This window comes from Passer domesticus, chromosome 10 (genome assembly GCF_036417665.1).
Source record: "Passer domesticus isolate bPasDom1 chromosome 10, bPasDom1.hap1, whole genome shotgun sequence".
Lineage (NCBI taxonomy): Eukaryota > Metazoa > Chordata > Aves > Passeriformes > Passeridae > Passer > Passer domesticus.
In genome coordinates, this window is record NC_087483.1 from 29,124,352 (window position 1) to 29,152,006 (window position 27,655).

Sequence of the window (27,655 nt, forward strand, 5' to 3'; positions counted from 1 at the left end):
GTGCCCCTCGGCGGCGGGGCCGCGTCCCGCAGGGCCGGGCTCGGCGGGGCCGGTGCGGGGCCGGTGTGGGGCTCGGTGGAGCCGGTGCGGAGCTCGGCGGGCCAGTCCAGGGCTGCCGCGGGGCTCGGCGGAGCCGGTGCGGGGCCGGTGCGGAGCTCGGCGGGGCCGGTGCGGGGCTCGGCGGAGCTGGCGCGGAGCTGAGCGGGGCCGGCGCGGAGCTCGGCGGGGCGGGCCGGGGGCGCAGCGCCGGCGGAGCCTCCGCGCCCCGCCCCGCGCCGCCCCGCCCGGCGGAGCTGTCCGCGCCCCGTGGTGCTGAAGCCGCAGCGCCCGCCCAGCCCCTTCCCCGCCCCTCCTCCCTTCCTCCCCGGCGTGGGCTCTCGCAGGCAGCCGGCAGCTCGGGGCATCAAAGGTTGGGAAGGGCTCCATTCCTCGCTTTGATTCTCCCCCTCTCACCCCGCCTTTTTGCTTCTTCTTTCTATCTTCTTTTTTTTTATTTTTATTTTTTTTCCTCAAGCTGGGGGAGGAAGAAGAGCGCGGCCACGTCCCACCCCTCCCTTCCTGCAAATCCCCGCTCGCACTGCAAACAATCTGCCTTCCCCATTGCATCCAAGGGAGATAGCAACAGCAACATCATCACGGCAAGCCGGATGGGAGAGCGGAGAGGAGGCTGCTGCTGAGGGAGGAAGGCACACACGCACACACCAGCTCGATGTTGCCAAAGCGGTAGGAACCGCACGAAAAATAAGCCATGCTGCCCCATGTGTCTGGCGCATTGTGCTCCATCCGAGCCTTTTAGGAGGAAGAAGAGAATTATCTGCTCCGATTTTTTTCCCCTGCCAGCGAGAGTGCGACAGACTTGCGATGGTTGAATGTCAATGCCTGTGAGAGAGAGCAACAGTGAGAGCAGGAGGAGGACAGAAGAGGAGGAAAATGAAGGTGGGGACGGTGGAGGAGAGAAAGAAGGAGCCTCGTCCAATGCATCAAAAGGAGGTCCCTGCAATTGCTGATAGAGCCCTGACCGCCTCGCCATCCACAATGGTCTGTACAAGCTGCCAATGCGTTTGATGACGTTCCTGTTTTGTGAAAGGAGGAAAGGAAACGTGACCATGTAAGATCCACGTTTCCCCGGTCAATTACATGCGAAGAATAGATCCGATTTCGACGTGGGTTTTTGGTCCAGGATGGTAACAGCTTAGGGAATAATACAGCCGCCTTCCCTCATCAATTTCGCCCTGATTTTTCTTCTTTTTTTTTTTCTTTTTTTTGGTGCGTGTGGTCCAGACAGCTGCTGGAATAGAGAAGGTCAGAATATATAAATATATATAAAATATATATGATATATATATTATATATATATAAAAATATATTTGTCTCAGTACATCTGGGATTAAGCTCATTGAATGCTAATTATTTCTTTCTGGACTTTTAATATTCACAATTAAATCTTTTAAAGGCAACGGTAAAATCTGAAGCCACCTGGGAGCACAGTGTTGAAAACGTAGGGTGTTTTCCCACAAACAATGTGAAGGTCTTTTTTGTCAAAGAGGCAATTTTGATAATAACAACAGCTACCAATTTTGCATTTTGATAGCCAGACCAGCTGCTATTTTGTCTGGATGCACACCGGGATTCGTGTGATAGGGTTTTATTTTTTAATTGAAAAAAATATTATTATAAAATAGAAGAAAAAGGAAAATTACTTGAGATGCCAAATACTGTCGAGAGAACCATATTCTCTCTCCTCCCCACACCCACCGGAGACGTGGACCCTTCTTTTTTACAGGCTTAGGAGTTGCGAGAGCTGATCGGGGGCTTTCTCCCGAGACCGCCGCCTGCGCCCCTGGACCCTCGGGCGTGGGAGATTTATTTCCTCCTCCCGCTGATTTCTAAGCAAACTTGTGGAGGGGGGAAAGGATCCCTCGGCAGCACAGAGTCGGTTTTTTTCCTGGCGTGGATTTTTTTTTCCAATTGCCGTCCCCGCCGGGTTGCAGCGGGCTGCCGGGGACTTCGCCCCCTCGCCCTCCGGCTCCGCTTTTGAGCGTTCCCCGGCGGCCAGCGCAGCCCCCCCGGCACTGCGGCCGCCGCGGAGCCCCCCGGCCGCGGGGCGCCCGGCTCCTGCCCTTTTCTTTCCCCCGTGCCCGCCTGCCAAGGAAAGGCACATGTTAATACCACCCGGCGCGGGCATTTTCTGCTACTGCTGCTGCGGGCTCCTCCGTCCGAGACAGATGTTGCGAAACCAAGGCCTCCTCAAGTGCCGCTGCCGCATGCTCTTCAATGACCTGAAGGTCTTCCTGCTGCGGAGACCCCCCGCGCCGCCGCCGCCCTCCCCGCCGCCGCCGCTCCCCATGCCCGGCGGCGCAGAGGCGGCGGCGGGGGCCGCACCGCCCGGGGGGCGCGGGCCCGGCTGGCGGGCGGCGGGCGGCGGCGGCGGCGCGGGCAGCCCGGCCGCCGAGGAGTGGGGCAGCCCCGCCGGGGAGCCGCCCGCCTCGCTGCCCAGCAGCACCTCCTCGGATGACTTCGGCAAGGGCAAGGCCGAGGACCGCTACTCGCTGGGCAGCAGTGTCGACAGCGGCATCCGCACCCCGCTCTGCAGGATCTGCTTCCAGGGGCCCGAGCAGGTGAGCGGCCGCGGGCGGTGGGCGCCGGGGTGAGGCCCGCGACGGGCCCGGTGGCAGCGATGCTCCGGCCTGAGGGACACGGGGCCTGCTGCTTGAGGGGCTGCCCCTGTTGGCCGGAACAGCACCCCAAACCCAGAGGGGCTCTGCCTTCTGCCCGGGCCTCGGGCTCCAGATTTCGCACCTCGGTGGAGTTTCCCAGGGAGGTGTGGGGTGGAGGCGTGCTCCGTCATTTTCTGCTTCCCGGCAGCCTTGCCCCGGGCACTCATGCCCAGCCTGAGAGCCGTGCAGCCGTGGCATGGAGGAGGGACGTGCTGGCACCTTCATGGAGTGGAGCGCATCTCAGCAAGGGAGGCTGTTCCGTGCTTTGTGGGTACCCAGTCGCGATGATTCCAAAAGTGATGCAAAGGAGGAGTTTAATGTGCTCTTTGCTTTTAAAAATACAGCTTCAGTCTGTACAAAACACGTGGCACAAGACAACCCCACTTTGGTGTTTCCCAGGGGATGGCTAATAGGAACTGTGCAGGTGCTCCACTGCTCCCGTGCTCCCAGTTGCACAATCTGCAGGAGAAACACGGCTGGCTACGATTGTACCTGCTGAAACTGCAGCCTTGAGATGCTCTGTGGTACAGACTGAGGTTAGGCCAGTGAAGTTTCCCTCCACCACACAGGAGAATGAAACAAATGCAACCATGCTAGAATATAAGATGCCGCCCTGGAGCATTATGCTCCATAGTTAATGACAATTAAAAGCATCTAATGTATTTTCAGGCTGGCAGCTTCCTTACAGTGATGTACCCAGCAACATTTGTACCTAACATGACACAGCTTGCAGGTGCAAGGAAGGCTGCAGACCTCTGCTTGTGGGATCAAGCCCATATGTGCAGATAACCATTATTACTCAGGATAATTCCATTACTTGTCGTAATAGGGGAACCCTGTATGAAAAAGGGTTGCAAAGTTCAACCTGACTGTTTCCATTTTGGGCACAGATTCTGGCACATAAGCTGATACGTTGAAATCTTATGCACAATGGGTTTTACCCCAGATGTTCTTTCCCTTTCATGGACCTGTGTGCTCTGCTGAGGAGAAAGCCAGTTCTCATTTGAAAGTGGCCATGCTCTGGCACACATCCTGCCTTTCCCAAAGTTGCCTACATCTGTAATTCAGTGACTGTGCCTTCCCTTATGTCGGTTTGAGGTTGGTGGTGATGGGTGCTGGAAAGTGGGGAATGGGCTTCCATTCTTGCTTGGGAGAAGCGGGGTCTGCCGCCAGCCGATCCCAATATCCACAGTCCTGCGGGGTGTGTCATACCAAGGGTTCCACAGGTCACAGCTCCGTGCTCAATGGACTGTAGCCTTCTCTAATGGTTTATGCAGTTGGTAGATAGCTGTGAAACACAGTGTTCAGTCATAGGGTTTCAGATGGAAGTGGAAGAAATAATCCTTTTTTGGAGATACTGTACATCTTCTTCTCTTACTTGTCTTGTTCCCATCTCTTCTAAAAGTTGAAAGCTATGCAATTTGCTTCCTGGGAATTTGCATTATTCCACATTTCTAGTACTCTTCCCTGGCTTGCCATTCTGCCTATGTACACATGACATAGGCACCTGCGAGATTGGCTTACGTGTCAGAGCAAATAGAGGCTAAGCAGAATTAAAAGGTAGCTTGCTTCCTTGGAGAACATTAATGCTTGAAAATAATTGATCCTAATTTTCACTCTGAAAACCAGTGTAGGTTGCGTTGTAAAAGTGAGACTGTTTGCTGACCATCTGCCAGCCTACCTGAGTGAGGAGCTGAGCAGATATGACTGGCATCTCATAGGGTTTTCAGCAGGATTTCTCTTTTTTGATTCACAGTTTCTGACCAATACAATAAGATATTTGCAGCTGTATTCTGCTACTCATCCTTGAGCAGCACCTTATTCCACAAATAATTTTTTGTTCACCAGCATTGCTTGAGAAGTATTTGAAACCTTTTGCCCCTGCAGCAGCTGGAAAGCACAAGTCATTATGGAGGCCCAAACTGTGGGGTTTTAAAGCACAGCCAGATCCTGACACAGCTTCCTGGAAGTACAGCTCAGAATAACTGAGCACTGAATTGGTGCAGCTGATGTCAAGACCTGCAGTTTGGTTTATTTGGTGTTTATGTCAATAAAACTCCAACAGGGCTAAATCCCACATTCCTTGTTCCTTTTTGTTATGGTGTTTATTACTGGTTTAGCCTTTATTTCCCATTTTTTTTACAGCTCAACAGTTGACCAAAGACTCTTCATATTTTGGACCCTCACAACTGTAAAAGTCATAGATGCACATAATTCTATACCACCCCTGCCAAGATCATGATGAAAATTTATCTGCTTGGAAACAAAATATAATTGCTATTTCTTTACTCTGCAAATTAATAACAATGACAGATCTAAATAGTATTTTATTTACCTGTCAAAACCATCTGAATTTGCTGCAGCTGTGGGCAAATTTACAGGGCTGCATCACAGTAACAAGAACAAAAGCCTTCATTATAAATTGACTGTTAGGCGCTCTAAGCTTATTTACTCAGATAAAATGACAGTGAGTCTCCAAAAGATGTTTTAATCCTGTTTTGATGTAAAAAAATCCCAACTAAAACAACAGCCAAAAAGGTTTTTTAGTAATCTGGCTTCGCAAGTAGGTTTTACTTAGTATCTAATGCAAAATAAAATTGGTAGGGATTTTTGCTTTAAATTTATGATTGCCCAACATGCATGATACTTCAGGCTACTGATTTGCTTCTATCTTAAGCTCCTCATGTTGGTTTGTGGCTCTTATAGGTAAGCTGATTCTTTCATTTAAAATAAAAATGTGCTGAGGACCGTAGGAAGGAGGAAAACTCATTATTGTGAAACTGTTCTGATCCTTGTGTGTTAGCCCAGAGAAACCAGGGATGTGGGCAAGAAAAGAGTGGATCTGATGACCGGGGCATCACAGCATCTGGGCTCATGTTCTGAGGGCATGAAGAGCAAACTCTGCTCAGGTCTGACAGTTGAAAAAGGCAGCTGCTTTCATTGAAAATGAGAGCTAAACATTGTTGAAGATGAGGGACTGAACTCAGCTCTTGGCAATGGCATTTCCTTTCAAGGACTTGCTTGGCATTTTCAAAGGTTTCAATGACTGAACGCCCTGCACCATTGTGTCAGCAAATTCTGAGACCCTGGATTGAGCAGCAAAGCTCTGGGGAGAAAGTGAGGAAGAAAAATGCTGGGGTATTTTCTTCTGTTTTGGTTAATGCTTAGTGTTTGTAGAATTTTGTCTGCTTTCCTGGATCTCTGACAATGTTCTGCAAGAGAAAGAAACTAAGATGAGCTCTTCTCTGACAAATGTTTTACATATTTGGTATGGTTCCAAGATGAAAGCATGTCATGGGGATTACCATGGTAAAAGTCATGGATCATTGGGTGAAAAGTCCCTTTGCATCAGTGACTGTTAGCCCACGTCACAAGGAGTTAGCAATGCTGTGGAGTTTAGGGTCTCAGAAGTGATGCTTTCAGCTGTGCTGAAAATAAATAGAAAACCATTCTTAAATGACACAGATAATTTGGAAAGCCATGTGTTTTAAGGTTTGCCTGTTATATTGTCACTTAGAGTGTGTGCATATCTTTTCTTACCTATCATTTTCAGTCTGCGTTTCTTTTTCTCTTTTTGGGGAAAGATGCTGGAAAGATGGAGAGTTGAAAAGTCAGTAGTGGTAGATTTAGTTGGCTATGAAGAATCAGAGAGAACAGATTGTAGACTCTTACCTGCAGGCTAGTAGCTTGGACTTAGCTCAGTATTCAATAGAAATGCTTGGATGAAGACTATTCTTCCCACCAAATTTCCTGTTAGAGTTTTGGGACACCAGCTCCTTAATGTGAGAACATGAAGACCTTCAAGAAAATTGGAAGGGAAGATAACTTAAAATGGATATTAAGACATGCATTTCTATGTGAGATGTAACTGGGCTGTGGAGCTCCCTGCTGCAGGACAAAAAAGAGCTAAAGTTTAATGAAGTATTATAAAGCCATGTGATTATTATGAATATCTAGAGTCATCACAATTAATGATAACACTTCTGAAAGTAAAATTCATCCTTCACATCTGAAGCCAATCTAGAGGTCAGGGTAAGACTGACTAGGAGCAGGGCCCTGGAGCTGGTGCCTTGCCTCACAGCTTACCAGCCTCCTGTGCCTGACCAGTGAGATCCACCCCTGCAGGTGCATTTCTGGATTTCCTGCTCATGTAAGGTAATGTCTTCAGTGTGTAGGCACCTGCCATGTTCAGGACGTCTCTAGAATTAAAGTGACCTCAAATTTTTCATCCTGGACTAACACGCATTCTTGGGGCTTTGTGTAGGTTCAGGGAATGGTCAGTACCATTGAACACAGGTCATTAGCCTGTGTTACTTGAAATAGCTGGTGGGAATCTCAACCTCTTCCTGGTACAGACGTGAGCAAAAAGCATCATCAGCTCCTTGCATGGAAGGGTCTGCAGAGAAGGCATGAGCTGAGGTCAGGAGATACTGCTGGTGCACAGACTGGTCTCTCAGCAGCACAGAGGATTGGAGGAGGTGTCTGGGATACCTGATTTCTGATTTGCACTGTTGCAAGATTGAGGAAAATTAAGTACTAGAGTGAGACAAAGAGGAAAAGAGACAGTCTGTGTCAGAATTCAGGGCACAAGTATGATAATGAATGAGTGGAAGAAGAAACAACTGTGCAACCAGTACCACAAGTGTGTCCAAAGCCCAGAAAACTTGCAAATATAGATGGTGCAGCTTCACGGAGTCTGTCCAAACTGGCTAGACCATCAGGACACTGTTTTCAAACATGTTGAATCACATGACAGTGGAGGGTTCCATCCATGTCCTTTCATAGGTGTGTTCCCACAGGATTCATTTCTTTGCTGTTAGGAGGAAAAATCATTCATTAGAAAACAGCTAGTCCTGCTAAAACTGAAGAATAAGAGATGCTGGAATGTAGCCATTTAGATTTCAATCTGTATATTGTAATTTATGGGAGAAAGAAAGAGAGGATGCTTCCTGTGACATTCAGTCTATCTCTCTGCCTTCCCATCTTTGAATCTTAACACCTCTATAGCTACCTCTCCTCTTCCACCTGTCCCAGGATGAAATCCGTACTGTGCAGGCAGAACGTTTTTGGCTTTGGCAAAAGCTTTGCTTGAGCCATCAACTGAATGGAGCCCAGGATGTCATCTATTTTAGATTTAGTTGCTGTTGCCACAGAGTTGATTGGCAAAGCTCCCATTAACTTCAGCAGCAAAAGTGTAGGCATCCAGTAGCAGGGACCTGACCCCTGTATTTCAATAATGTTGTGCACACAGCGGGGTTTCTATAAATAATAGTGAAAGCCACTAATCCCATTGACTTTTAATTGCTCTGGAAGACAAGGTTTTCACCTTTTGTGCCTGCTGAAACTCTGATGCCTGACCCATTTATTTCAGTGCTACCAGCTAGCCTGAGCAGCAGTTTTTATTTTCTTTTACTTTTCCCTGTATAAAACGCTTCATGAAGGAACTTGTCTGTGTGTCACTGTTTCTTAAATATACATTTCAGGCCGTGATTAACAGTGGCTGATGTCAGTTAGTGACAGAACAAGCAATGCAAAAGCATGTAGCTCCATTGTTTGTATCTGTAGAGTCACTGTTATTTCCACAAAGGCAACACTTGCCTCTGGAAGGGCTCTGTTCGTACAAAACTGAACTGTATTTAGGTTGTCTTTTCAGCAAAATTCATTCCCAGCAAGGGCCTCCTCTGTAACAGCCTTTTGCTCAAATCGGTGTTTTTCCATTCAAGGCTGGCCAACATTCCAGAAGTCAGGAATGGTTGTGCCAAAAATCTGTGATACTGTGTGTCCCATGTGCCTGCTGCATGTCTCCATTCCTCCTCGGCCTGTAGTAAGATGATAAAATGTACTGTAATTGTTAGTGGTCCATGTCTGTGACCATCCCATCCCTTTATTATCTGGTTGCCACAGGAATAAAGCTGTGTGATGGTGTTAGCTGTTACAGGTTATGCTCATCAACCCTCCTCTAAACCCACTGACTAATGACAGCCACATCTGGCTGAGAATAGAGATCTGAAAGGCACTAAATTCCTGTATGCTTCGTGAAAACTAGCTGGGTGAAGAGGAGGAAAGCTAGAAATGTCCTGCTGAGGGAGAGATTATAGCATTATCTGTGCTAGACACACTGTAGAGTCCATGGAGGACAGAGCTTCAGATGGAACAGCAGCTGTAATAGGAACGTGTATCCCATTAGACAAAAAAAGAATAACCCCATCATGATATGGTTTCCATGGGAAACTAGACTTACAGAATAGCTTGTTAACTTTTTATCTTTCTCCTTTTCCTTTGCTAACCAGAATTGCTTACCTAAAATGAATTGCTTGATGCTGAAGACTTTCTTATCTTCCCCCATCTTTTCACAATCTACCTTTTATCCTTTTCTGATTTATCACTGGTTACAGTAGAAGAGATTACACTGTTGGCAGTGGAGAGTGATGAGTGATGACTTTCTTTTGGTGAAGAAAGTAACAGCAGGACCTGGAAACCTATGTAGATAATAAATGGACTGTCCCCATGCCCCTCTGTGAAAAGTGATGAGATAAGGCACAGTCATGGTGGGCAGACTGGTTCCAGTGACAAGGCCCCTATACTGAAATTCTCACACATCTTCTGTCATGTCATTTCTTGTTCTTTACACTCTTGTGTGGTTTTCTCTCACCTCCTCTTCCTTCTTTTCTTCTTGGCCAAAGCAAATTGACACATCAGATCTTGGTTTCACCCATCCTGTTTGTCTTTATCTGCACAGGTTCTCCTATAGCCTATGTACCATCAAATCCAAGCATCCTCTCTGTGCATCTTGGAATATGGGTGACATCGCTCCCAACAGTCACACAAGTTTAACTTGCTTCCCTGGGTGGGTAGTGAGGGCTGATACAGATTGAGAGAATGATACAAAGAAAAAAAGGGTTATTCCTACATCTAGTACTTTGTGTTTATCGTAGGAACCAGGCTGTGCTTGGGGAAGACTGGGGAGGATGGGATAGTTGTATCTTGAAGGGATCCCTGAGGAAGTTTTGTCTCCTCTGTTTATTAACTGATCATGCCCAAGCGTGGGGCAGTGCCCAGGTCTCAAGACACCTACCCATCTAAAGTCCTGACAGAGACTGGTCTAACCAGTTCTTAATGATGGGCATAGTTGGAGAACCCATCTTTCCTGCTGCCACTCATTTCTTCTTCTCCTTTCTTTTTTCCCCAATGAGTAACTGAAGGTATTTTCCAGTATTTGCATGTAAATACAGTGAAAATTCATCCTTTCAGGATTTTACTAGTTTAAGTGACAGCTGAAGCCATAACACTCCTTCTTCCCTAGGCCAAACAATCCCAATTGTGCCTTTCCTTTTATGATGTATTTTCTAGACTACTAATCATCCTTGGTGTTACCCTTACCAAATGGTCCATATTTTGTTATAAAAGCACTGGAAACAATTATCTGGCTGAATCCCTTGTCAGTGCCAAGCAGACAGAAAGATTTTGAATCCTGTGTAACAGGTAGCAGAAATCATCCATTCCAGGCTAATGTTTGCCCTCTTTATTTATTCATTTATTTAGGGAACAGCAGATGATTATTGATTGTTACTCAGCTCATGATCTCCATGTCCTTCAGAGCTGCTTCTTGGCCAGTCCTCCATCCTGGCTCTGTGCAGTTGGCATTACTGCACTGGTGGAGGAGCTGCATTTGGCCTTACTGAATTGCATCCATTTTTACAGTAGCAGCCCCTTAGAGGAGGGTCTGCAGATGCAGTAAGCATTAACTCTGTTGAATCTTCAGATCCTTAATGACTTGAGCTCTTCTGCCTTGCCTCCTGAGGGGAGCTGGAAGAAAAAGGCTGGAGGAGCAGTTGTGCTTTTCTTTAAGGACCCCATGACTGCCATAGGTAAGACTTATGGCTGGGGCTGGTCCTGCCCACTTCTAGCCATGTGGAGGAAGAGCGAATGGATCCTCATTCCTTCAGTTCAGGTGTCTGCTCTCTGCCCCAATTAAAGCCACTCTCAGCAAGGCTGAATATGATTTTCCTGTCAGATTCAGGCTTCTAGCCAGTCGTGCTTGAAATGTTGCCCACACCACCTCTTCTTCAATCACTTTATAGATGGGGAGGCTCACATTTCCTCCTATCATCTTCTTGTGCTAGTACCTTCTTGTGCTAGCACTCTCACTTGGGGCATTAACCCTCCGTCCAGCTTGAGCTTATTTTCTCTCATATCCCAGCTGTGTTCTCATGCTGTGTTCATTTTCTTTCTCTAGGGTTGCACAGATATTTGCTCAGATCCTCATTTCTTGCTTTCATTACTGTGATCCTTCCCTCTCCAATTTCCCAGCACAGGCATTGTCTTGCTTTAGTGGAGTCAAAACCAAGAAGCTCACTTCTTTGACTGGTATCTTGATGAAAGAAGTGGTTTTCTGACAACTTCCATGTGCTTCTCCACATCCTTCAGTGTTCCCTGTCCTTACCCAGATAGATCCTGTGTAATTTTTTACTCCAATTCTCAGTGTTTGGGAGAGCTAAAAAAAACCCATGTGGAAGGATCTGTTGAAGACATAACACAGCATCAGCGTTGCAAGAATCCTGCTGGCACTTCACCCACATCACATCAGCACCTACCCTGGCAATTTCCTGCAGGTGCTGAACTAAAGATCAGTGGATGGTTTGCACTTCCTGCAAGTACAGGGCCGTGGGCTAAACCTGCCCCTCCAAACACCCCAGTGCTTTTAGTTTTATCAGTCTTCTTCTCTGTCTGATGTCTTGCATGACCTTGCACTGTCTGATGAATTAAGCACTTCCCTTTTCTTTTTCTCCTTGTTAAGCACACTAGGACCTGTCAGGGCTTAAGGTGCTGGAGAAGTACAAGAATATTATTATCCCATTCCAAGTGATATTAAAAGAACATTAAGACGGATCAGATGGGCATTCAAGAAAAGTAGGTAATAATAAAATACTGTATCAGAGAGAAATAGCAGTTAAGTAATTAAAGAGAGGGTTTCCACAAGAGGCAGAAGGAGACTTATGAAGGAGAGTTATGGGTACTTCTGGCCTCCTGACCATTCTTTATTTTAATACTATGATAACCTTTACAGTATGTCAATATGTCAAATATTGCACCAAGAAGTGAAGCAAAGGCTTTTCTTGCCCTACAGAGTTCACATTTTAGGACATAAAACCCCAATATTTCCTTAACATTGAAAAGGTGGGCATTCTTACAAGATTTAAGGCCAGAGGGAGTTACTGGGTTAGTGTAGTCTGAACCTCTCTGTAATAGCAGTGAAATAAGTTCCCTCAATGAAATTCCTGCTTGAAGCTTAATAGCAGTGCAAGGACTGGAGAAGAAATATCCCGTCTTGATTTTCAGATTTCCAACAATGGAAATTGTTGCAGTGCCCAAGGAGAAAATCTAGGGAAACACAGAACTGAAACTGTCTTTGCATATCAACTTTTGTCTTGTCTGTCACAGAAAGAACTGTGTACTGTGCACATCTTTAGAAACCAACTTCAAAAACCCTTGGGCTAGCTGGCAGAGAAGATTTCCCTCATGGAAGAAGTTCTGTGTTTGAAGACAGTTTTATTCCACATCAGATTAAAAGCAAGAAACTTTTAGCCTGGAAAAACACTCATGGGATTCAGCTAGTTAGGAAAAAAACAGTTCATAGCCTCCTCTGACATATGAGAGCAGAAGTGCTGTCACCTACATTTAACCCACATCTGGAGAATTTTCTTCATAGACAGGATGGCTACATCATTTCTAAGAAAACCATTTTTAGAGCCCCCATAGCCTGAAGTGAGGACTGTTTCATAGAAAAAGTCCAGTTTGCTATACTGTCATGACCTGGCCCAGTTGATCATATTGGGTCATTGATATTACCTTTCCCACTACTTATGATTTATTTCTTGCCCTTTTTGCAGACATGTGAAATCTGTGGGAGAGTTCTTGGCCTTCCCATCATGCAACTATTCATGAGATTTCCTCTCTCATCTTTTTCTTGGTGATGCCAGATAGGAGCTTCATCTCTTTGAAGGTGTGCTCAGGCATTCAGTGCAAATGTCAGATGATGGTGACAATTTTGAGTTATAATTCAGGTCAAACAAATTCACACAAGCTCAGAATATTTTAGGATTTTACGGAACCTCAGCAGATCATCTTGTTCAACTTCTACTCAAGCAGACCTGACCAAATCAGATCTCCAGATATCCAGAGCTGGATAATTCCAAGGACAATTATTCCAGCCATGTCTCTGGACACCAGATTTAATATTTATCTCCCTTGTGGTAAAAATGTGTGTGTGGTATTTCGGATTTATAACAATAATTTTTTGTGTTTCAAATTGTATCTGTTTCTTGTAACCAGACACCTTGGAGAAGAGTCTGGCTTTCCTGCTGTACCATGAGGTTGCTGAAGACAGCAGTAAGATCTCCCCGTAGCTTTTACGGTGATTTTAGGAGGAGCTGTGCAAAAAAAAGGATTAAATGTCTGCTCTAACTTCCCGGTGTGGATTTGGACAAGGACTGAGATTTGTGTAATGGTAGTCAGATAAATACCAAAGGAAAATACTTGCCCATCTGTACCTTGAAGAATGAGAACAAACATTGCTAATAATAGCAAAAGTTCAGCTATGTCTCTTTGTCATAGCCAGGACACTTCTTGATCCAATAATCACTAAACCTCAAGGAGGTGATTCTAGTTCAAATCTGAGTCTTACAGAAATACTGGTTGTAGAAAACCTTGATTGAACAAGAATAATTTTTGTTTAAATTGAACAGAAGGATGGGCAAAAAGAGATCTGTAACTAAGATTTTCAACTTTACAGAAACAGATTTTGAAAAACTATGAATCTCTAAAAATATGCAATATAGCAGAAATTTATTTTACGTTGTCTTATTACTACCAAAACACCCATTAGTCTCTTTATAACAAACAGAAGCATTCTGTTACAATTGCTGCTTTCTGGAATCTTACAGTAATTCTCTCTTCTACAGACTATTTTTGCTTTCTGCCTTCAATTTATTTGCCTGGAAAGCTGTTCAAAACTTGTCCCAAGATATGTTTTAATAGAAACGAAAAATATTCTCTTTCTTACTTGCTTCCCTAAGCATCAGTACTTATCCATGTCAGTTCTGTTTATAAGTTCACAAGATACACTCAGTGGCGTTTAAACTTCTCTGCCAAACCCAGCCACCTTTGAAAGGGCTGCAGAACTCTTAAGCTCTTATGAGTTGCCTGAAAATGTGTGGCCAAGTGGGGCATGATGCCATGGAGGGGAACTGTCATAAGAGGCACATCCCTACTAGACATCAAAAAAGCAGCCTTACTACCAGGTACAATTCAGGGAGAACATACACACTGTTTGGCTCCATTGCTCTTGAGAACTTCTGGTTCTGCTGTTGTTTTTTTGTTTGCTTTTAATTCTCTTTACAAAGAGGCATGAAAAAGATCCATCTGCCAGCAGAAGTGAAACTAGCAAGTTTGAAGTCAATACTGGAATATTTCAGAAAACTGTACATTTAGGAAACATAGGGAACTGTATAGTAAAAGTTCTAGAGGCTTCTCCACTGACCCCAGTCCAGGATCTGTTATTTCAGTGGGTTTCTTTCAAGGGCCCTTCACAACAGGGTGGTCACACACAGCCAAATGGTGGGACTTGCCCTTCAGGCAGGACAGAAAGGGAGGATGTTGATCCAGCCCTACCTAGGACTGCTTGAAAACCTGAAGAAAAACCTTTGGTAGATGGCTGATGGCAGCAGCTCTTTCTCAAGCCTGCAGAACTCTATGTGTCACTCCATCACTGTGGAAAACTCAGCTGGAGTGGAGAGCCAGGTGATCAGGGGAAGGATTGTAGTTAAGTGATCATGACTGGCAGGGAGAATATCAGAAATAATTCTCTGCAACTTAATAAGAGGAGGAACTTTGATCAGAGGCATCCAAAATGCATCTGTCAGTAGGAAAGCAAACTAAGCTGCAGGGACTCTTCAGAAGTTCTTATTGCTATAGTAAGCCAAAGGGGATGCAGAAGCTGCTACAGGCTTATAGATTTCCACGGAGTACTCCAATAAGCTCCACATCAGAGATTATTTGCAAACACAAGGCATACAAATGCATCTGTGTGTGTAACTGAGCTGCTCTGCCTGTGTTTAGGAGGATCAGAAACGTGCAGGGCAAAAGTTGTGATCTCTGAAAGTAGCAGGTTTCTACCATAGCATGGCTCTGCTTTCTGTTTGTGTTGGATCCAGTTATTTTTCCCTGTAATGGATGTGAGAAGGCCTCTGAGACTGGGTTACTGTGATGAAACAGAAGATGGAGAGGGATGTTCTTGGGACAGATGAAAGCTGGAAAACACATGCTCTGCTTCTCTGATCAGCACAAGGTTCTGTTGCACGTGATGGAGCCTCATTCATTCATTCATTCACTCATTCATTCATTTCTGCAATCCCAATGCCACCAAAAAAACCTAATGACATTCATTAGCTCCTTGCTTCTTTGCATCCCAGTTCTGCATTGCCCCATTTGTGTGTTTCCTTCCATAGGCTTTATAACTTCATCCCTCTCCAGGTGGCAGCTCTCCAACAGGGCAATGCAACTCTGTCTTTCCTTACCGGATAATTTTTGCCCCTAAGTGCTCTGAGTGGAGCAGCAATACCAGCCCTGCTAGGCTACAGGGGAGATTTTCACCTTCTCTAACTACATTATGAATGTTCCCAGTTTTTCAGCATGCTCTGCATTTGGCTTGATTAGGCTATTTGTTCTGTTGTATTGCAGAGACGAGGAGCAGTGCTTAGGCACAAGAGAGTATGTTCTCTCTGTACCCTGTAAAATAAGAGAAAATTTGCTCAGCTGGAAATGAAACAACTTTGAGTTCAAAACTCACTTTGACTGACAACTGTTTTGCATTTTTATACAACCATCAGTACAGGCCAAGGTCTTTACCCCTATGTAGATGCTCCTAAGGCCATTAGCTATTTGTATCCCAGAGATACTGACGAGTCAAAAAGATGCTGTACAAATCCATGGAGATAGGGAAAACCATCAGGATTCCCCCTCTTTGGCATGTCCTATACATGTTTGGAACAAATATTCACCCCAAGTCCCATTTCTCAGACAGCCCTGTACACCTGGCCAGTAATGTTTGGTACCCTCTGACACAGCTTCACCTGTCATGGGTGAGTTGCAGCATGAATAACAGCCCTTCCTGTGATTTAGATCCTTTCAAGGGAGAGAGAAGGAGTTTTGCCAGATATCCATCTACCTCTAAATGCATATGGCACAACTGCTGGTACACAGCTGCACTCACGTGACTGTCTTTAATCTTGTTTCCTTTTAAATCACTGTGTCTACATTGCCTTGAGCTGTTTTTCTTCCCTCCTGAAATGTGCACAGCAGCATTGGCATCAGTATCTCCAGTGCACTGCTCTGCTTCTGGACTGCACAGCCTTCGGGGCTCTCATGAGATGGTCAGAGAGCCATGGGGGTCAGGGTCCCGGGTTCCCATTAGCACATTCCATGGCCTCTCTGTCTCCAGAGGTTCTGTGTGATTCCCAGGCAGCAGCCAGCTGCCAGCACTGCCACAGCTTGTGCTGATTCCAGCACTCACTGCTGGGCACGGACTGGCTGTACGTGTGCTTGTGGCAGTGTGGGAGAAGGCAGCTGCCACGTGGCTGAGCCAAATTGGATTGAGGAGATTAAATGGTCATTTGTGGGTCACGTTTTCCTGCAGAGGGCAGATTGATGCCATGATGCACATCTGGGCTGTGGAGCAGATGCAGCAGTTTCAGCTGCTGTGAGGCACTTTCCTGGAGGACTCTGCTGAGCTCCCTACGGGGCCTGGAACACAGTGCACCAGCCAAGAGATCTCCCAGGTGGGGAGAGCTGCTCTCTGCTGTTACTGGTACATTTGTAGAGAGAGATCTGCACTTTCCTGTTTCTCCAGTGTGTGCATGGCATGGCCAGTGCAGTGTGGTGATTTGCAGTGTATCACAACTGTACTGAACCACAATGGCTCACAGATCAGGCCTCTGTGTCTCTCTCCCCTCTTGTGGTTTTTCAATCCACTTACCAGTGTTCTGTGTCCATCCACCGAAAAAGATTTTTCCATCTGACTGGTCAGCTGTAAGTTCATCAGGTCATGAAAGCAGGCTGACCTGGAAAGATCCAAGATATGAAGATGGTTCAGAAGTTGATTTAGGCTTGAGTATTTTCTGACCCTGGGGTGTCAGGGCTGTGACTGTGAAACAATAGTGAGCCCTTGTTGCATAATGCAAGTGGTGAAGAAAACTTCCTGGCCATGTCAGAAGATCACTAAGCAAATGGCACACTGTGATATGGAGGAAAACTACATGGCCTGCCTCCATGAGTTCTTGGAGAGGGCACCTCTGCTTTTTGCAGAGCCAGGTTTGCCTTTCTGCTAAAGAAAAAGAATTAGACTAAAAGGTGTGGGGAGCTGAGCAGCTCACACAGTCCTCTTCAGATAAGAGTTACCCTAGGAGGTCAGAATTAGCAAATCCCAGATTTTAGAGTCAGGGTGGCAGCTGGGTCACTGGATAACAGGTAGAGGGTTGGTCTGTAGTTCTAAGAGGACGCATTTAGAATATTTCCCCCATTGGGGTGGCTTGACTAGAGGAGGTTCCTCTTCCAGTTCAAGTGAATGAAAGTGGATGAGCAACAACTATGGATCTCAGCTTCTCGTCTGAGCTTTGTAAACAAACTGTGATTCTGGGCACATCACCAAGGTGGGACACAGCTCTGAATTGCAGACACCTCAATGTGAGTGTCACGATGTAGGTGTCTGCATGTGGACTGGGTGTTTAGGCAGTGAAAAATCAAGAGTTGAGTCATGCCCACGCAATGATTTCTTAGTGGAAAACATCTTGAGGTAGGTAATCATGCCCCTAGCGAATGCAGACAGCGGAGCTGGAGAGCCAGACACCTACATTTGCTCTGCTGACTCACTCCCAGGGCTCTGCTGTCAACATTGACTAGACCTCCATTGATTATCCAGGAACCAGGGCATCCAGTGCACACAGAGCTGCTACATCTACATAGAGTACGTAGGACCCTTTCGTGCCTCCATAAAGCAGACTGGAAACCTTCACTTCTAGGAATGCTTTAAGGAATCCTTGCTCAACTACAAAACACCAAAATTACTTCAACCTAGGTGCTCTGCAAATGCTGAGTGTTCATGTTATTATAAGTAAACAGCAATTCAGAAATGAATGCACAACACTGAGGAGAAGTAAACAGATGGGAGAAGTTGCCAAGTAAGGCCACGCTGAAGTGATGAGCAAAAATAAGTGTTAGAGACAGTCTGACATTTTTATAGCAAGACAGACGCAGCCAGGATTTTAAGCATATAGCAACGAAATAGGGTCAAGAAGGTGAGCTGCCTTTTCTTGGCCAAGCTCTTCTCCTGTTGGGCAGTCCCTTCTGTGCTCAAGCAGCAAGTGCTCCTCACTGTTGGCCTGGCTAATCAGGATAATCATGGAGCAAAATGGCTCCGGTGGACAAGGCAGGAAAAGTGATATTGTTTGTGGTAAGTTGTTGTGTGGGAGAAAAAAGAATTTAAATACAGCCTTGAAGTCACGGAGTGACACCAGCACTGGGCTGACTTGAACTGACAGCTGCTAATTACTGAGAAAAAATTGACTCAATAAAAAACAGTAATTGTCTTACATCTAATAGATGACTTACAGTCAAATAGAATGCTACAGTCTTGGCATGGGGGACATGCATAATGTGACAGACAGCTTGCAGCCTCACATATCTTTTACAGAAATGGAGTTCAAAAGTTGTGCAAGACGTGCTGTATTTTAATTAACCAAAGCCCAGAAAAGCTGCTCTGCAAACCTAGGCAGAAACTGCATGAGGACACCCTTCTCTTGGCAAAACACTGAAAATCCAGTCTGATGTTGCTAACAGCAAAAATCCTCCAGCTTCTGAAAAGTCACTATTTTCCATTTTATGGTATGCAACTGGAATTGCTGCTGGAAACTCTCCTATGGGGAAGGGAGAGCATCAGCAGAATGGGTCTTCACAGAGAAATAGTGAAAGGGAGAAGTTCTTGGGGAATGATTCAGTAAACGTGTGACAGACACTTCTGAAAATTCATGTGTCTGTCAGAATTTATGAAACTATTTCCTGTTGGTGTGATAAGAATGTATTAAATATTTGTCTGCGTTCACACAAGCATGGATTATAAGAAAAGCTCTTGTATATTAAGGGATTACATACTATATTACAGTATATGCTACCTAAGTAGTACTGGGAACAGTTCTCACATATGTCTGTGCTGCAGGGGAGCAGTAAGCAAAAGGCAAATGGTTTATGGTGGTCCTAGGTGTAATTTGGACGAACCAACATGGTTTTCCTATTTTTGGAATGCAGAATGATCTTTTCACCTTCATAAAGTGGCCTAAATCAGTCTGAAATCTGATGATGCTGAGGCTCTCATCATTTGGATGTAAGTGTCTCCAGCATGCTTCTTGGGCATGGGAGCAGAGGAGATGTGTCTCTGGTCCTCAGATCACTTTTTGTCCTTCAGCAGGTCATTTCCAATCTCTCTTTTGGGAGGGAGAGTTCAGCAGACCTTGGCTCTGAATTTCAACCTGCTGGGCCTATTCAACAGACAGAGATGTCTGATGGGAAGCAAGGCACTCAGCATCTCTGCAAACAGCACCATCAGTTCAATGTCATCTTTATTTTTTAAAGAAAAAGTTGGCTTGGTTGGCCCTTGAGTTACTGTTCATAATTTTCTCACGTGCATGTTGATAATTCCTTGTTATTGGGTCATTTCTCTTTGTAAAGCACTTTAAGTACAGTTCAACACCAGTGTGGGACGTGCAATTCCCTAAGATGGTGGTGGCCTCCTGTTCACTTCTCCTTCTCTTTTTCTCGCTCTCTTGCAATCACTTGAACGTTCCCTTGAGCCCTTGCTTAGCTGGCTCACCCTTGGCTCTAAATAGTAACAGCCTTAATCTAGGGGACTTCTCTAATCCTGGGGTCAGAGTGGGAAGCATGAGTGATGGCTCTGAGCAGCAAACCCATTTATGCAAAGTGTTTCACTCTCTGAGCAGCGCTGAGCAGCATCGTTCAGGAAGGATGAGATTAGAAGGATATCACTGGCAAAGTGACTAAGAGATTTATCTTATTCATAGGCTTGGCTCGTACTTAAGGAATTTACATTATTGGGATTTTTTGAAAATCTGAGCTGGCTGAATCTATCAGTCTTCCAGCTGTGTCATAGATATCAAAGGCTTGTTGTTTCCTCTCTGGTTCCTACCTTGCAGCACCTACACATTGCTCCCACTGCTTTCTCTTGTTGCTTTTCTACATCTGTTTCCACATGCCAGGAGTACCACAGCCTCCCCCAAGTCCCTAAGAGATTATCCTAAGACAACTCAGTGTCAAGACACTTTCCCAGGTATTCAGTCTGTTTTTAATTTTGCTTAATTAATTTCTTCCTTCATTATTTGTCTAGTTAATAGTGTTGAGAATGATTAAGAGAGCTGCATCTCCCTCTGACACTGATACGTCTTAATATTTATAATAAAGAAGAGTCAATGTCCTTGAAGCTTCTACGTCAGTGATTCCCTTCTAGAGTAGGGGCTGGGACAGATCACAGTATGGACGTAGGTATTTTTCTGCATCTGTCTTGAGAGAAAATTCTCAGGAGCTCAGCCCTCAGGGAACCCCTACCCCAGCTGAGATTGGCAGTGCCAGCACCAGTGCCCCAGCTCACAACAGTGAGCAAAGGCCTGGAGTACCTTTGCTCCCCTACGACTGTGTATTCAGACAGACTGCTTGGGAAATTATATCAGCAAACCCCGCACTCCTCTGCTAATGAAGACTGACACCTTGCTGGGGGATGGATGAGGAGGGGGATGGTTGGCACAAAGGAGTTGCATTGGGTAAAGGCTGCATGAAAGAAAGACATGCAGTGCTGGAAAGCAGAACATCCACGGTGAGCACAGTCAGGTTAAAGTCAGTTCAGAAACTGTCTTCCCAACATGGTGTCTCCCTGCACAGCAATTCAGACAGGAGCATCAGGGACATTCCCAAGGGAAAGAAAGACGTGTCACTGAAGTTGAAAGAGAAGTCAGTGTCACTGAAAGAAGGTAAAGTCTTATCTACAGACCTTTCCTCAGGGTAAGGGTGACTGTCCAGTGCCTTGGTGATGTGTGTTCATGAGCAAGCTGAGCCAGTCCAAGACCTTGTAGCTATAATGACCAGCAGCCTCAGCTCTGCATTTCAACACTTTCCAAGATCTAGCACCAGGGACCATGCAGCCAGGGACTTGATCTCAAATTTTTTTTTTAATTCTGATGAGCTTTTTTTTAATCAATTCTCCTATCTTACCATCTGGTCACCAACACAGCACTGGTAATAGGGCAGGGCAGCACACACATGAAGGGCAGTGGGAAGGGGGAGATGGCAGCACAGACTTAGGCATACACTGTGCCTAGAATTGCATCCCAATACCAAGAACTTAGCAACTCCCTTCTAGCAACAATGAAGTATAAGGCATTTGAAGATACTCTGCAGCAATTTTAAGGGGATTATTTTATATTCAGCCCAGAGATAAAGCAAACTTCAAGCTCAGCTCTTCAAGAAAACAAGCTATTTGCCTGGCCTGACATCTGAATATCTGTCCCAGGAGGGAGTCCCTTTTACCTCTGTAAAAGGAAAAAGAAAGCCAGTGACACTTTTAGGCATGGAGCCATGCCATTTTTGTTCTTACACACTGCAGTTTTTCCCAAGTGACACTGAAGTTGTTCCCAGCTCAGGGAGGCAATGTCTTCTGGCCATCCTGGGAAGAAAGGCTGTACGAGGTGGTTGCAAGCTGCAATTTCAGAGATAACTTTCTCAGTGCCCAAGTACTCCCCCAGCACAAATGAGAGATTGACAATTTGGGCTAGTCAGTAGGGGATGCTAAAATGCTAAAGGGACAGAAGCACATTATGTGTGAGGAGAGGTGGAGGGATTTGGACATGTTCAGTCTAGCAACAGGAAGATGAAAGGGGAGATCATCTGCCTTCTTTTACTTGAAGTCAGATCATAAAGACCACAGAGCCAGAGTGGCACAGCAAAGGTCTAGTGGCACAAGTTGCAGCAAGGGAGGTGTTCGCTGGATATACAGAAGCAAACTTTCGCAGTGAGAGCAGAGCAGCACTGAGACAAGAACCCAGACATATGGTAGGATCTCAGTCCTCTGACATCTTGACAATTCAGCAGAATGAAGCCTTGAGCAACCTTGAAGCTGGCCCAGGTTTGAGCAGAAGGCTGGACAAAAGAAATCCATGGACCTCCCAAACTAAATTCTGTGACCTTAAAAAAAACAGGGGCTGAAGAGACTGAAAAGTGGCTGCAATGTCACTGGTCATAGGTTTTAGCCTTCTCATTCTGGAGAATGGTGTTACGGGGAGAAGATTCTTAAGCACGCAGAGATGTGAGCCCACCCAGTTGCCTGCCTTCAGATATGACTGTGTCTGCAGCCATCTCAGTGTGTCCCAACTTCTGTCTGACCTTTGGACAAATGAGCTGGCCCAGCACCAGAGTCTGTCCTAATGAGCACAGCAAAGCTATGGCCTTTTGAACTGGTGTCAGCAGTCAGTCCATGACTGATGTCCAGGAGGTGCCTGTGCTCCCCACTCATGTTGTGGGGGCTGGTACTGCCATCCTTCACTTTGAGATCAAATTAGTATCTAACTAGTGAAAATTTGGGCTGGAAAAGACTGGATAGATGTGCTGTATGTGCCCACCATCTGCCTTACCTCTGGCATGACTCCTGTTCTATTCCCTGGATAACCCCAACCTCCCCTATCATCAACATAGTTTACTGTAGGTTACACCAGGTCCCTCCAGTGTAACATCAGACCCCTGCTCCCCAGATATCAACCTCATTGCTTTCAGTATTATTCTCCACCTATCTAATGGGCTGAGGCACCCCAATAACATATTCCCAGTGACTGGCATCTCAGATTCCCTCTTAGCAGCACCTCTCCTACACCCCCACTTCCCAGAGCCTTCCCAAGCTCAGTGCTGCTAAGTGCACACTTGTGACCATCCTCACACAAAGCTCTTTCTCCTATGGCACGTCCCCACTTCCCTCTTCCAGTAGCTCTTCCAGCCCAGCCCCCCAGAATGGTCCTTCCAGGTGGCCTCCCTTTATCTTCACCTTCCTCCCTGGCAGGAGTGTGGGAGGAGAAGGCAGGCAAAACCTCTCCCTTAGAGTGGGTGTGCTTAATTTGGTGTTTGTTTTCAGTGCCGTCTGCTCATCACTGTTTAATGGATTGCATTTATGACGTTCAAAGAAAGAGAGAGATATCTCTGCCTCACTACAGCACCTTCTTTCAAGGGAAGATACCTTTCCTGTTCACCTGTGGTTGCTTGTTTCTGTCTGTGGGATTCAGCTATCAAAAGGCATAAGTGTGGTCATCTGACACACGCATTGAAATGCTGCTCATTTTCTCCCTCAAGGAAGTAGATTAAAGGTTTAAATCTGGTCCTATTCTGCCAAGGGAGAAAGTGCTGATAAAATGCAGCCTGCCCCAATGAAGAAGCCAGTCAAAGAAGGAGCTCTGGACAGGTAGATGGGCTCAGCTGGCCAGGTCTGGCTGCCCTGTGTCCCTGAGCATACTCAGCACCAGCAGCAAGAGACTTTTTTCCCTACCTGCTTTTGCTGGGGACTGACCCGGGGAGCCCCTGCACTGGGGATGGCCAGGAAATCTTGACCAATTTCTAGCTAGCCCCCAAGACCAGACTATTTGAGACATGTTTGGTTTTGTGTTCACTAAGTCCTTTATTTAACCAAAATCAGGCCTTCAAAAATGTCAAATAAATGATTCATATTCCTTTAAATAGTTAATAATTTCCTCTTTAAAAAAATTCTCTCCTGATCTCCTACAATGAGTTAGGATTAGGTGCCACAACTGGACAGGGTAGGCTTTCCCAGGCTCCACATGGGGCTTGGTACCACATTGCTGGTTTGCAGAGGAGCCATTTTCCTGATTGTGGCACTGGCTCTGACTCTTATTTAAGCTGCTGTGAAAGGAGAGGCATTAGGGAACAGCTATCAGGTCTCCAGAGAGCCAGACCCCAGCAGAAGTGTGAAACGTCACTGTGCCTGTGGGAGAGAAGGAAGAAAGTGTGTTAATGCTTTCGAGAAGCACCATCAGGCCACAGACTTTATTTCTCAGCCATCCATCTCACAGTCCTCTTAGCAAACCGCAAATAGTAACACCTCCCTCCATCCCTCCCTCCCGGGAGCTGGGAGGCAAAATTAACTATTGCAAAGCCCTCTGGGCGCATGAAGCAGAGTCCAAAGGGTCTATGAAAAAGCCTTTCCACAATGCAGATTCTCACTTGTGACGTACTTTTGGTTTTTCATGGGATTAAAAATAAAGCAAGACGAGCCTCCTCCCAGTGCTCAGAGCTGGGGATGTGTGCAGGGAGGATTTGGGCTCAATGCAGATGCTGCTTTCCCCAGCGCGAGTGACTTGAAGGAGAGAGCCCAGCGTCGCATTGTGCTTTTAGCACAAAAGGATGGATTTTGAGGCTCGGTGCAAAGAAGTAGCACTGCCTTTCCCTGCCACACTGCTCCCACCTTCATTATGCCAGAATGCGCTGCCAGAAGCAATTAAGCAGAACAAGTTTTGTTCTCCCAAGGAGCAAGAGCTCTCTCATGGAGCAGTGGCTTCTCACTGCTGTAACGTGGCTTAGCTCAGGAATTTGCCGTGGATTCTGAAGGGGTGTTGCCAGGCTGGGTAGGATCAGCTGGTTTTGTTAGAAAGGGGCTGAATGAGAAGCCAGGGAGGGGCATACAGGCTAGTTAAAGAAAGAAAGGATGGTGCCAGTACAAAACCTCTCACCTGGCATTTAGAATCCTGTGGCATAAATGTCTGCTCTGCCAGTGTGTTCTCCAGCGAGCCTCTGCCCACACACCAGCTCCTGCCTGGGCATGGGGGACACTGTGCTGTCCCTTTTCCCCAGGGAGACCATCGGGGTGAGGGCATCAACAATTATACGCCCTTAGGCAGCATGAAAGAAGGAGACACAGGCACACATGCCCAAGATAGCCACTATTAACCTTGCCTCATTTTATATATTTTTACAGCTGCTGCAGATGTCTCGGTGTCTCCCTGGAGGGATGTTAGGTACTTACAGCCCTTTCAGCTCAGACAGAGCTGCCTACAGCTTTGGCCCTGGCTCCATGAGGCTCCTTCCTTACAGGGAGGCTAGTTGAAGTCAGAATTGTCCCTGCTCTGAAACAGACTTCACTCGAGTGCAGCTGGGCTTCAGCAGCTGGGTCAGTGCTGGCAGCTGCTCACCCAGATCTGATTGTAAAGTCAGGATGGAAATAAGACAGAGGATAAATAAGCCAGGATGTACTGGGAAGCCCTACAAGAGAAAATAAGGACATTATTATTGATTAATAAAGATAATAGTAGTTATCGACTCGATCTTGCAGCATCAACCAGCCATGTTGTGCTATTGCAGGAGAAGGGAGAGGTGCAGAACCCCTGCACAGCAGTCACACAGCTCATTTGCTCTCACCCAACAGAGCCAGAGAGAGCACGTTTGTAAAATGTAGCCTGAATATCATAAGCCAAAGTGACCCGTAGGATTTTCACACTACAGTCAACTGGGGAGCTGTTGGCAGCAGTAATCCAGAAGTATTTTTCCATGGCATCAGCCCAGAGGGTGGTGGAGTTGCTGGGAAATGTGCTGAATTTGGGGAGCTTTGGAGCTGCTTGGAAATATATTGCAGGAGATGGAGAAGAATTGATGTTTGGATTTATGCTGGTGCTGGCTCCCACTCCCAGGCTCTGTAGCAAAATGGTCCCCCCCTTTAAGCTATCCCTGGACTCACTGTAGCTCCCCAGGCTCAGGGCTGGCACAGCCACCTGTGGAAATGCTGCACATTGGGATGAATTCATCCCAGCCTAGCTCAGCTCAGCCTGAGTGCCAAGGCAGGGGATGCTCTACATGGAGCTAAACACTAAAAATATTTGCTGTCCTCCAGTTACCTCTCCACCAGGCCCCTTTGCAAGGCTGGTAGCTTTTAACTGGGGAAAGAACTACCAGGATGCTGCTGCTGCATCCCAAGGGAGACAATGCAGAGCTCAGGTGACCCTAACCCACAGTGGTATGGGATAGATACAACCCTGACTCAGGTAAGACGCTTATGTTATGGAGGGCATGTGCCACTCTCTCCAAGCACATTTGCTTTGTCCTCTCACCCCCTAAATCTGATTTAGGGTGGCCTCATCTCTGAGGCCTCCAATTCCTTTAGTCTGTTTCCAGTCACCCTCCTGGCCACCCTGCTAGTGTGCAGATGTATGTGTGTGTAGTGGGGTGTTAAGCCCTTTAGAGCATGAAATGCGATAGCTGTCCCTGCACGCAGTGAACTGGGGCTGCAAAGGGAGATGGAATTAATTGCACCAGCAGTAGCAGTTGATTGGCAGTCAGCATCGTGGCAGCAGGGAGATGAGTCTGCAGAGAGGGAGCCTTATCAGAAAGCTGGAATCAGCTTAATCAGGAGGAGTTTTCTTCAGCTGGTAGCTGGACAGAAAAGACATCTGTTGGCATTAGTGCCTGAAGGCATCCGCCGTGTTGGAGGAGCACAGTGGAGGACCATGGCAGCCACTTGCATGTCGGCCTAGGCTCCCCAGGGATGTGGAGAAGGACTCACAGGACAGCAGCTGGGATGTGCTGCCTGAGAAACCTGGCTTGATGTGATCATAGGAAAACAGCCACAGACAAATCCTGAGATGTGGGCTCCAAGTGAGTGCTTGGGACTGAAATGAAATACCAGATTAAAAAGTGAATTTTGGAGCTAGCAATTTTTAGAGGTAGCTGTCCCTGGCAACTAAGTCAGAGGATAAGGGACATTTAGCTGCTCATCCTGCATGAGATTCAGCCTGGCATTTCTGCTCCCCAAGCACAGAGCTACCATGAACCTGCTGTGCCATGGCAGGGTAAAGCACAGTGCCAGTCAAAGTTGGTGTTACTGTGTTGTAGGCAACACTGACAGCTAATCTCCAACCCTGTAGCTCGTCTTCATAGCCCCAAACCCACTTTCTACAATTCAGAGTCTCCACTAGGGCTGGATCCTCAGTGACTCCAGCTTGGTGTCTTTCCCTCCTTGGTGCCATGGAGAGGTTTTATTGCAAGCATCAGAGATGTGAGCACCCAGGCTGATCAGTGCAAGGCTGATAGTCACCATAATGACAAATTACCCCATGGCTCTGCCTTTTGTTCCAGGGCTATTGCCACCATGTCCGTGACACAGAGATGAATCACTCTGCCCAGCGGTAGCGCACAGCCTCCTCCAGAATGGCTGCTGGTTACTCATGCACAGCAGGAATACGTGCTCCCTTACTGTTCCAGGAGGGTCATCTGCAGCTGCCTCTTCAAAACGCAAGAAGGGCGTGATTTGGCCCATGCTGTGGCTGAGTGGGGCTGATACCCTAGATGGGCAAAAAGAGGGGCAGCACATTGTCCCTGTCCCACTATGGGGAGCACAGTTGTGCAGTCTTTTCTTAGCATCATGAAGAAACGGAATTTCCACCTTTCCATAGAGTCATTTGAGCTGATCATAGTAGGAAGCAGGGCTGGGTAGCAGGGCCCTGTGTTCAGCTTGTGGCTGACATGGGAAAATGAACTAGGGCTTGTCTGCACCAGAGAATTTCCCCCTTGCACTAATCTGGTCTGGCAGAGGAGGCAGAGCGAGGTGCCAAAATGGTTTTTTTCCCTTTTCCTTTTCATCCTCTTTTTAAATAGCAGTTCAGCTGATGGGCAAAACACAGTCTAGAGTAGCATTACAGGCAGCAGAAAATTAGTTCAGCTTTTACCCTCATTAGCTGATTGCCAGTAATTAACATTTTGTCATTAACTACAGATGTTTATGGCCCGGAAGAGAAGTTTGGGTGTCTCCATGTTAGCTCTCAGAAATGCACTGATTATCT

At 46.4% G+C, this 27,655-nt stretch overlaps 1 protein-coding gene across 2 annotated transcripts in view; it reads left to right on the top strand.

Annotated features, from left to right (window-relative positions):
* Nucleotides 1-337: 337 nt before the first annotated feature.
* MARCHF4 (membrane associated ring-CH-type finger 4) overlaps nt 338-27,655 on the top strand; it is a 103,140-nt gene continuing 75,822 nt past the window's right edge. Inside the window, exons 1-2 of one of the 2 annotated variants that reach the window (XM_064434897.1) lie at nt 346-409; nt 515-2,618. In XM_064434897.1, coding sequence (XP_064290967.1) covers nt 2,160-2,618 — 459 coding nt within the window. In that variant the 5' untranslated portion in view covers nt 346-409; nt 515-2,159. Of the gene's footprint in view, nt 2,619-27,655 lie in introns of both variants that reach the window. The other variant, XM_064434898.1, reaches the window with a different exon arrangement.